This window comes from Artemia sp. Qi Xiang Cuo, chromosome 18, assembly GCF_049724085.1.
Source record: "Artemia sp. Qi Xiang Cuo chromosome 18, ASM4972408v1, whole genome shotgun sequence".
Taxonomy (NCBI): domain Eukaryota; kingdom Metazoa; phylum Arthropoda; class Branchiopoda; order Anostraca; family Artemiidae; genus Artemia; species Artemia sp. Qi Xiang Cuo.
Window position 1 is genome coordinate 37454150 of NC_142811.1, and position 11790 is coordinate 37465939.

At 35.1% G+C, this 11790-nt stretch overlaps 1 protein-coding gene across 1 annotated transcript in view; it reads right to left on the reverse strand.

Moving 5' to 3' along the window:
- Positions 1–1422: 1422 nt before the first annotated feature.
- LOC148941464 (propionyl-CoA carboxylase beta chain, mitochondrial-like) overlaps positions 1423–11790 on the reverse strand; it is a 59095-nt gene continuing 48727 nt past the window's right edge. The window contains exons 9-11 of the mRNA XM_089103793.1: positions 8147–8355; positions 5909–6107; positions 1423–1592 (exon numbers count right to left, since the gene is read on the reverse strand). Coding sequence (XP_088959919.1) covers positions 1471–1592; positions 5909–6107; positions 8147–8355 — 530 coding nt within the window. The 3' untranslated portion in view covers positions 1423–1470. The remainder of the gene's footprint in view (positions 1593–5908; positions 6108–8146; positions 8356–11790) is intronic.

Sequence of the window (11790 nt, forward strand, 5' to 3'; positions counted from 1 at the left end):
AAAAAAAAAAAAAAAACTAAAACAAGGATATTTACAACCAGTGAAAATGAAAAATGCAGTGTAAATATTTCGGCCGAGACCTACGCTCGACTGCCCTCAGTGCAAACACAAAAAATAATTAAATAAAAGACAGTGAAAACTAACCGCTAAAATAAATGAAAACAAACCGTAAAAACACCACTAAGATAAAAGAAAAAAAGTTACGTACCCTTTTTCACCGTTACTTGGAAAGGATTTTGCTTTCATTCAAGTGTTTTTCGCGGTTTGTTTTTGTTTATCTTAGTGGTTGTTTTTTACGGTTAAGGTAGGAAATGGGGTTAGTAGCTCGTTTCGTATTAAGTCAGGAGTTAAGCTGGGTTGCGTCCCACCCACATTTGTATGGATCATTTTTGATGGACTTTGTCTTACGGAGCAAAGCAAAGGCAATGGGAGAACACGGAATCAATTGGGGAAGCAAAACTCTCTTAGACTTTCATTATGCTGATGATTTAAGCACCCTAGACTACCTAGACGAAAATGTCAGCAAAATGTATGAATTTTTGGAGGTTTTGAAAGTTTAGGGTACAAGAATAGGTTTGAAAATTAATGTTAAGAAGACTAAGTCGCTAAGATTAGGAATAAGCGAAGAAGTGATGTTGGTTAGCGAGAAGATCAATAAAGTGGACAACTTCACTTACCTACGTAGTATTACTAGTAAAGACGGTGGATGCAGTGAAGATGTTAAAAGAAGAATAACCAAGGCCGAGGGTGTTTTTACTCAGTTGCAAAAGTTTGGAAGAATAAGAAGAAAAGTCTGCGAACAAAGATTAGAATATCGGAAGCTACAGTGATGATAATGGTCAAGTATGTTTCTGAAGGGTGCACACAAAGACGGAGGAGGGTTTACTAGATGTTTTCCCGATACATTGTCTACGGATTGTTTTGGGTACCCGAATGACTGGCAGTATCTCAAACGGTAAGCTGTATAAAAAATGTGGTTCATTCCCACTTTCTAGGACTATAATGAGAGAAAGGTTGAGATGGCTAGGACACTTTCTGCGATAAAGGATGATATATTGCCAAAGTTCGTCCTTGTCGGCCAACCATGCAGGGCACAACGAAAAGCAGGTCATCTCTGAATGGGGTGGGAAGATGTCGTAAGAAAAGATCTAAGGGAAATGGGAACTTCTTGGGAGGGTATAAAGAGGGTACAAGAGAGGCTTTGAATATATTGGGATGGAGGAGGAGCGTGCGCAGCTGTGTTGGCCTCAGGCGGCTTGGCGCTGCAGTGAGTTGTTAGTAGTAGCAATAGCATAGCTTTTGAAACCGAGAATTTGACAAGTCGATTTACCTTGACATCTACAGCACTAAAAAATAGAAGAACTGTAAAAATCAAGAAACACCTTTGATGGCTCAAGATCAGCTGTAAAGTTACACGAAATATAAACCAACAATTACATATATAATGAAAGAAAGACAAACGTAAAATAATTAGAGGGGTATATTGCCATGTTTCTTGTACGGGTTCTTCAAGCATTTGTTTGAAAGCAAGGCAAGGTCCTCACAGATACGTCTTCGCGTAGTTCGTGGCTCAATGATATCATCAACAAATCCTAAAAGAAACAAAAGAGAAAACTGATTTTTCTTTATCTTCACCCGAGGGAGAAATCATAATAAAAAAAAAAATTCTTTTATTAGCTAAGGCGTGTCTCCGCCATGCCATTTGTTACTGACAATTGTTAATAATGGTTCTGGTACACAAATATCCCTCACAAGGTTCTAGGTCGTGAACAATAAAATACATTATTCAACATACAATTTAAAAATTGGATACATTTTATACAAAATTATACTAATTCTAAGGCTCAACAATTTCATAAACAGATACAGGGAATTATAAAACCACAGAAACAGTTCAAAATAATTTAGTAATAAGGAAGTCACTGATATTATTTGTCCCACGCTACATTTTGAGAATCTTGATTGCTGATTCACAGCAACACACTTCTTGGTCAAAATTATTTACAAAAATTCTTGTAGAACGACAGAAAGCCCCTTAGAATTCAATTAGAGAAGACCAAAGCTTATTCATCATATTTTCATTAAATCAATGCATTTGATTTTTTTTTTTGCATTACTACAAAGTAGTCGTAGCGTTAAGTAAACAGATTCCGAGATCAGGCATATACGCGGGAAATTTTAGGGGGGGGTGAGAAATTTTTAGGGGCAGAAAAAATACACAGCATGTATCATTTATCACAGTAAAATTTACACAGAATTTGCTTATCGTCTAAAAAGTGCGAGAAAATTTGAGAAATTCCAGGATTTCCGGTGCCCCCCCCCCCCGGCGTACGTGGTTGCCAGAGACACTGACGCTGAACACCACTTCTTTCCATACCATTCAGAGTTACTGCTTTGATCGCCTTAAAAATGACCCAAGTGATTTCAAGTCATTGTTATAGTAGGATAGTAGTTTCATCAATGAAATTAGTCTATAATATATAATCCCAATCATTTGACGAAAATGACCCAGAAAAAGGGTATGGAAAATGGCAACTGAAAATAGCTCACCCAAAACATATTCTTCAATAAGCTTTAGCTGATGGAATGTTTTCCGGGGCGTACTTATTTCTTACAGAACATCAACTCCCATTATTAGCTTCCATCTTTTAAGGAACAGACTCGATTCAAGTCAAACTTTGTCGAGTGATATGCCACCAAAGGGACGTAATAAAAGCAATAGCAGTCTTATCCATGCACAACTTAATTGTGCCACTCAGCTTCACGTTGTACTATGTTCCGCCAAACTGTCCCACTCTCTCCCATGCCAAGTTTGTCTGATCACCTTACAGGCTATTCGACTGAATAAATATTACTTACGAAAAAAGCTTCTGATGTAACACAAAAAAAGAAAGAAAAAAGATAGTTAGTAGTCATTATATTCATACTCAATAAGCGGACGATTCAGATACCATACCGATTCAGATACGTTAAGAAAAACCGAATGGAATAGTTTAATTTCAAAGGAATTTTTCACTTTCTTGAAAAATCCGTCTTTTTTACTTGAGACGCATTTTTTTTTTCAATGAAAAGTAAAGAGTGATGCTAAATTTAAAACTACTATAAATTATTGGATATATATTTAACTTGTGAGTACCCTATTGTTGGCGCATCGCCACTGAAGCTCATGTCTAAAATAACATTTGAATTAAAAAGAAAAAATCTAACATATCTTCCGCTTCTTTTTTAATGTCTATAGTTCAGTGCATTCTTTTGACTATAAATAATTTTGTGTGAATCTAGAACGAAAGAAATAAGTGCACATAATCAATTAGAGTCGATCATTTCTGGCGTGAGCCTAGGGACCTTAGGGTTAAACAAATTCTAACGAAACATTATAACTTAAGATGCCAAGTGTGGCGGAAAACGCATGGTCTTGCTTTAAGTACAAGCACGATTAAGATCATTTCTGAATTTTTTTCATTTGCTCTTCTTTCTTCAGTACCTCTTCTTCTGGATCGCACTTAGCTACTTCTTATACCTTGTAGCTTAGGTTGACTGTCTTAAAGCCATACCCATAAACATGAAGGGAGAAAGAGGGGGGGATTATCACCAAAATTGTTTCAAAGACAAAAATCTATTACGCTCGTACGTCCCATCCGATTTTGACGTAGCGATGCATAAAGCCATTGTTGTTTTGTACTTGAGTATATATACCAAGTACAAGATTTGTGTACTTAGGGTAAAATATACCCGAGAGTCCAACTATTCTCTGGGTGGCTTTTTGCATTTCTAACTTTTATATTAGCATGCGCACTGTTTTCTTCTTTTTTTTTTCTTGGCTTGGATAATTTTTTGGACTTGAGTCCTGGAGAATTTTTTCTTTTATACGAAGAGACAGATCTCAACCGTTTTTAAGGGTTCATTTTATATGACCAATCAAAGGCTGAAATTGAAAAAAGTAAGAGAAGGAACAGTGCACAAAACTTTATAAGTGATGTTGTTCTCCAGGTAATGGTTGACATTTCTCATTAAGATACTTAATCTTTATGCTAAAAAATTTGCTAAAATGTTATTTCCCAGGCAAACCAACTTTTTAGGACTTTTCTTTCAACAGAAAAAGCCAACCTCAGCCAAGCTTTTATTTATATTTACTATAAGCCCTGTTTCTTTTGATTCGTAACACATTCACTCTAAATGGCTTGTTTCAGTTTCCATTTTTTTTTCTTGTTTAACAGAGCAGCAATAACAGTCACTACTTGCCTCTATTCAATTTTTTTTTACATATCTTACATCATATTTCTTGGATTGATCTTTAAAATAAACTAAGGTTCAATATATCATTCTAGTTTCTTATTACCAAGCCTGTATTCTATTTGGGAAAAGATATAAACAAATGTTCCTTTACCAGAAGCAGATATTAAATACTAACTAAGCTTTTTCAAACTACAATGAAATAGCGAAAACTAAAATTACAATGTGTAAACAAATTACGATTTACAAATTACTATTAAATAGCCCCCAAAAAATTACTATTATAGTAATTATATATTATATATGATAATAGCCTATTATATATTATATATTATAATTAATTAATATTAAATAGCTCAAAGATAGTCATTTTGTGCCCTCATCATGCCTTTTTCCCTGTAATGAAATTACTTGATCACTTTGGATGTTTTTAAAACCGCGGACAGAGAAAATGAGATCTGATTTGTTGATTGGTAAAGTATAAACTTACAATATAGATATATCTTAAAAAATTAGCATTGGGAATTCAATTTTAATAAAAAAGACCTACGTATACGGTTATCTAGTTTTTGGTAGTAGCGGCCACCTAATTTAAAAAGAAGAAATGTGGATAAAAATCAGCAAAAATAAGCTAAAAACAGGCACCAAACAGCTTAAGAATTTGTAGCATCCCTTTGAGGGGTAATAAATATATTGTTAATGTTTGAATTTGTACGGACGAAAAGCGCTGTCAAGTTTAACTAATTAGTTTTACTTGCGGTTAAACGCGACAACACTGACAAAGATATGGTACTGCCTTGATGTGATAGAAAATCTTAAAATTTTGAGATTTTCTTCTTTTTTTAGAAAATCACAGTCTTCAGGTATGAATAAACCTAATAAGGCCGAGGGGCGGGGGAGGGGGCAAAATATTTTTGTTTTGATGTCCTTGATTCTTTCAATAAGGTCCTTTAAAATAATTATTATAGATGCTTGATCAGAATTTGGCAAACAAACTTCAAACAAAGTACACGAGTCATCATTAACGGGAAAAGATTAACTGCGACAATACAAGACTACACTCTAGATCTATAAAAAACAATTTCACGAATGCTAGGCTTTGACAGAAGGCCATAAATTTGGCTGAGTGAAAACGACCAAGCGGCGTTGTCATGTGAAATCCAGCTGATAGGTGAAATTTAAGGCGACAATTTCCAAAGTTTACCTAGGATATCTCCCTATCTAAAAATGATAGGTGTTTTATTTTAGATACATGCATAAAAAAGAGTACTAATAGTACACTTTTACCTCCTTATTCAACCTATTTTTCAAGTTTTCAGGGACTTTTAAGTCCCCGAAAAGCGTGGCAAAAATCTTCCAAGTGTGGCTCAAATGCACCAAGATTTCAAGATAACTATGCCACGTGTGGCATATGACTTTTATGGGGAGAATTATTTGAATACAAATTCAAAAGCTCTTATTCAACCTATTTTCAATACAAGTCAGCCTGCCGGAGAAGCGAACCTTAACCTGCATACGAAATAAAAACAAACCCTATATTTGCCCAAACAAAGACTTTTTTCGTTATGTGGGCGCTTAATCCGGGTTCCAAAGTTAGATTTGACCCAATTCAGAACTTAGCTTAAAGCAGGGTCTTCATCCTATCGCTAGTTTAACTAGTACGAAATAACCTCACCTCGAACAGCGGCTGGGAATGGGTTACCGAACTTCTTAATGTACTCCTGTTCGTATTGTTGAACATTTTCTTTGCCCCTGTATAAAATTGAAACAGCTCCTTTGGCACCCATCACAGCAATTTCAGCAGTTGGCCATGCATAATTTTTATCTCCACGTAAATGCTTGGATGACATAACATCATAAGCGCCACCATAAGCCTAAAAAGTTTAACGTTCAAATCGGAGCCATCATCGGCATACCCACCCCGTGATCAATATAGCTGACTACAATTGATTGCAATCAGCTATTTTGAACACGGGACTTGTATGTTCAAAACTCACAAATTTTCAAAAGAAAGAAAGAATTAGTTTTAGCACAATTAGACTGATTACAAATACACCTAATCTAAGAATGAAATCCAAGAAAGTCATAACACGTCAATACTAAAGATCTTGTATTAGTAGATACTAAACAAACTATTTTCAGCAATCTCCATCCGTCTTTTCTTGGGGTAGGGCAAAAACGCCATCTGTTAAAGATTAAAGTTGGGTTCAAGAAGTAATTTTGAGATATAACACGTGCTTAATTTGACTTTTTATTGATATAATTTGAGTTTGAGGATAACCTACATATTAATCTAGCTTGCCCTCTTTAACTTTTCTTATAAAATGTCATAGTTGATCATTAGTCTTTTTTTTCACCCATACCGTCTTGTCTTGTCTGTCATTCATATGACGAAATACAAGTAAGCAGTTACGTGTTTTTTACGGGCTCCTTATGCTATTTCCTGGTCTTGGAAAGAGTAAATCATGTACTTAAAGTCCATGGGAAGTCTAAATTTGTCTCAGGAAATTTCATTGACAGCAATATTATGTCTCCAGTCGGAACAAACGTGAAAATAAAAATCACACAATTTATTCTGGATAATGAAAAAAAAAGGTGCAAATATTTTCTAGATCATCAGTGCAATGGATCAGTCGAAATCCGTCTGTACAACGGATTGGGGGATTATTCGTCAAAAATCATGTGCCTTACAATGCTCAAGTATGGAGTTCAACGAGACAGTGAAAACTGAGTGATGCTGCTAAGTTAATGTTGTCACGTGCTCTGAACTCTCGGTTTTTCGACTAATTTATTTTTCTAGGAAGAAGAGCTTCAGATTACACAAAATCCTGTTGTAGATACCAAAGTCTCGTGTTGTAGATGGTCTTGTGGTAAGCTATGACTGGGTTGTATCGCTAGAGTTATGCAAACAAGCAGTGTCTATCTTATTCTGCCAACAGAAGCTACTTATCATGCCAACATATTTGCAAAAATCAATGAGCTGATTTTCAAACTTCAAGGGTAGAGCAGTCATATGATTTCTTCTATTGCCAGTAGGCGAGTTTTTCTTAACAAAGTTACCTTCAGAGAAATACGATTGCTGTCAAACATCTTGCGGTATTTCCAAAAAAATACGCTTTCGGGAAGATTCGAACACCAAGTTTTCAATCTTCCCTAAAATCAAAGTATTGATCATCTCACCTTTGAAGAGACTAACGAAATTCCGCTATATTTTCTGAAACTAAAATGAATAGTGCCCAAATTAATTAAATTCTGGGTCCTTTCTGTGAAAAAGATATTTTGACAGCAGAACTTCCAGCTGACTTTCAAGATAAACTGTATGGAATTCTTTAAGACAGAACTTTACAGTATGAATAGATAGCAGCGTGGGAGATGTCTGACACAGCTTACTTAACGAATACGAAAACTTCAATAATGCAGCAAATTCAACTATACTGAATTATCCATCTGCGTATTCATGTAAGATTACTTATGTACAAGGTTTTAATTCTGAAGTAGGAGTGAAACTGTGTCATGCGGTTTATTAACTAGTGAGAATGTAATACTGATTTGATTTTTGCTCTGTTTGTCTTTTTGTTCTTGCATATCAATTATTATGGCGAAAAATGGTTTGAGTATGTAGCCAGTCTTGTGTGTAAAAAAAAACTGATTCAAATTTTATGTTTAATCAACATTACCTTCCTTGCTAATAATCTACTTTGTCTTAAAATAATCCGCCTTGACTTTTATGGAGATAATCTACGGTATCTAAAAAAAATTGATCATACCTTCCTTTTAATAAGTTTATTTTCTTTGAATAAAAATATTTCGGTTCTATAAATAATTAACATTAAGTTCCTAAGTAATAATCTATATTGTCTTAAAATAATCTTTTATGGGAATAATCTACACTATTAAAAAAAATCTGCCATACCTTTCTTGTAATAACAGTTATTTTAGGTACAGTGGCTTCAGCATAGGCATACAAAAGCTTAGCTCCATGACGGATAATCCCACCGTATTCTTGAGCAGTGCCAGGCAGGAAACCAGGAACATCAACAAAGGTGATGATTGGGATGTCGAAAGAATCACAAAAACGGACGAAACGACCACCTTTAACCGACGAATCAATGTCCAAACAACCTTAAAGGAATACAAAGATATATACCATTTTACCCTGAATTCACACATCCGCATTTTCAACAAAAACTTTTTGAGTTCAGTTTTGTCGCAAGCTATTGAGTTTGGGCGATTTATCGGATATATTGGAATATTTAAACCGAGCCGTCGGGAATCTTGCCCGTATTAAGATAAAAAAAAAGTCCTTATGATCAGAAAATAAAACTTTGAAAGCAGTTTTATTTGTAAGAAGTTATCCTATTATCTCATAAAACAGATTCATAACAGATATAAATTCTGGTTTGCTGGAAACAAATGGTATGTTTTGTTGCCTATATCTGATACAAGTGAGCTGTTTCGTGACAGAACAAAGTGTCATCCTAAGAGCCCTGCAATAGTCAGTGATCCAAGGCTCGCTATCCTTCAAAAAAGGGAGGGGTTGGCTCACATCAGCCGCAGTTGGTTTGAATCACATTCCGGGGTAATCTAAGGTGCTTAAAACAAATATCGGGGTGCACATGCTCACACTAATGTAGGCAAAAATTTCAGAAAAACCGATAAAACTAAGAAAAGGTATATTAAAAAACCTTGTTTTCAAAATTAAATAGGGATTAACTAAAAAAATAAAGGTTATGGGGAAAAACTAAAAATACCAGGTGAAAGTACTCGTTCTTAGAATTCAGAATATGTCAAATTTATAAAAATTTAAAGTTCATTTTACCGTGGAAAAAAAAAAAAATCAAGAGCGGTATGACGTCGTTATAAGCCAAATTTGACTTTATAAGCTAAAATGACCATGTTCTACACGCGTGCGAACTTGTGCACCCCAATATTCGTTATCAGCGCCCCCGATAGCCCTGGAATCCACCCTCGAACCAACTGCGGCGAATGTGAGCCACCCCTTGAAAGATAACGGTCCCTGGATCACTGACTAAAAAGCAAGTTCGAAGCCAATATGTGCGGGATTATTTATTTCGTAAAAGTTATGGAAGGCTAGTAAAAAATAATAGCTATAACTGTTATGAAGACACAAGAAATGAGCAAGTATCTCCAGTTCAAAGACTAGCACACATGATTCTTTGAAATGTGCATGAAAATAATACCTATATTTTTCATGTGCACAGTGCACCGAAGCTCAAGCACAATTTTTTTTTAATCATATCGTTGAAACAGCTGTTCCCATTAAAGATTTGAAGCCATTACTTCAAGCTATTAAAAATCATGAAAATATTAGACCTGCCGTTCGGTTTCAGGTGATGATATAGTTTTGAGAGTAAAATTGCCATCTTCGCCTGTTAAGCTTAAAATGAGGTGTGAGCGTCGTTTGTCTGCTGTTTTTGTTTATTATTTGTTGAATCTGATTTTTTGTTGTTGAAATATTTCTTAGTCTCCGAGCTACTCGTATAAAGACCTCTGAGATGACACGAGGGGAAAGTTATCTGAAATCTCTTTTTATGTTTACAAAAAATGTTGTTCTCAGGAGACTTCTTGTTTTATTAATAATACGGTTACAATTCAAATTTGAAAGTCCAGTTTCGAAATAGGAAAGTCATTTTCGTAGTCTTTCAGACACAAATAGGTCAGTTTGAAATTCAAAACAATTTAACAAGCCCTTACGCATGAGCTAGCAGGAGGAGTTACCCCAAAACATTCAATGAGGATGGCCGGGACTTCAGTAAGTAAAATTATAGTAAGAGCCAAAAAACCTTTCAAATTTTTTTTGGCTTTACAGAACTTGATTAACATTTTACTTCTAAACAGAAAAACCACTAACGTAGAATCCGAAAACTTTAACTCAAACAGTTTTTATTTAACTGATTTAGACTCGGTAAAAACCAATTTACAATTTTATTTTTCTCTGTATTTTTTTTAAGATTCTAGCTTTTTCTTCTATAATTTTTTTTTTTTTGGTTACCAAAATAATTTTTGTTCAGGTTGGACCAAAAGAAGACGAAGAGGAGGTTTATTTCCCCTGGACTTTGTCTAATGGTCTCAAATAAGGTTTTATTACCTGTAATTTTAAGGCCCATTTACGAGTCAGAGAGATATTTAAGCCCCCCCCCCCCCCTCCTCCCTGGATATGGCCCTGTTTAAGAACGTTTTATAATTGTTAGTTTGATTTTTTATTTATCTATTATTATTTAAGAAACAAACTTATAATTTTTCTGCTCCCTCTCGTTTGGCTAGAAGACTGTGTTTTACATCTCTTTGTGTTTAAAGCCGTTAATGAAAAACGGACATTACTTGCAGGCACAGGGACCAAAGTTTGGTGGGGGATGGAAGACTGAGCCACTATAACGAAGCCGGTAACGACTCTACAGATTCAGTATATATTTATATTTAGTATATCTTACTAAACTAATATAAATTAACCACAGCCCCCCCCCCCAAAAAAAAAACTGACAACGCAGCATCCATCATTATAAGTGTAAATTTTAGTGAGGAGGAGGGAGTAGGTCTGAAATACCAAAAAAGCACATTTTTAAGTTGTCACTTATTCATTATCCCTCGGTCAAGGCTGGGAGGATTGACTTTGAATCACTTTTAAGGGGTTAGCCTCTATGCCCTCCTCTTTGTGAAGGCATACTAATTGTAATATACTAAAACTCAAGCCATGACACTCGATAATGACAACCCATAAGTAGAGAGATCAAACCCGTTTAAGATGGGCGATGAAGCGATTTGGATATTTTCACATCCTTCTAGATTTAAGACACCCTGATATTTGACATGTTTTCAACTCCAATATTTAGTTGACGCTTAGCGCCAGAGTGGTTGTGAGGTTTTTGATAAAGCTATGAAGATGTTTATTAGTGAACATTGAATAACACTAATACAGCATATCTCTAAATGCATCTTTATGGTCGAAATATGTTTATTAACTATATACCTGAAAAAGGGGGGGGGGGAGGGGGGCTTGCCATCATGACTTGGCTGAAAGAATTCCTTCTCCAAAATATCTGAAAAACTGTAAGCTCAATTTATAATTTCTTAACTTTTTTGTCTTCCAAATCCTTGGAAAAATAATCTGATATTCCCCTCCCCCCGCCACCTCCAGGCTTGGGTCTGTGCGCACTACAATTAGCATAAACACAAAACGTTGGAGCTTTATGGAAATAAAGAACATATCTAATAAAATCGCAGTTATCGTGATTGGCAAAAGAGACACGTGTAAATAAATCAAATTTCAAACAATCAGCATTTTAATGAAGCCATCAGTCATCTGTAACGAACAAACGTTCTTTTTTTCAAGTAATTACAAATCATTCCTAAGTGAGTTGTTTTTTTTTTTTTTATTAAGGAAGTCAATGTCGACAGGCTTATCAACAGTCCTCCTAACCATAAAATCCCGTTCTCAGAAACCCTATTTTTGATGACAAGTAAATTGTTCGGTTGTATGGTAGTATATGCTGCTCAAACTGTGCTATTAGGGAACAAATACGAAACCCAAATTTTTGC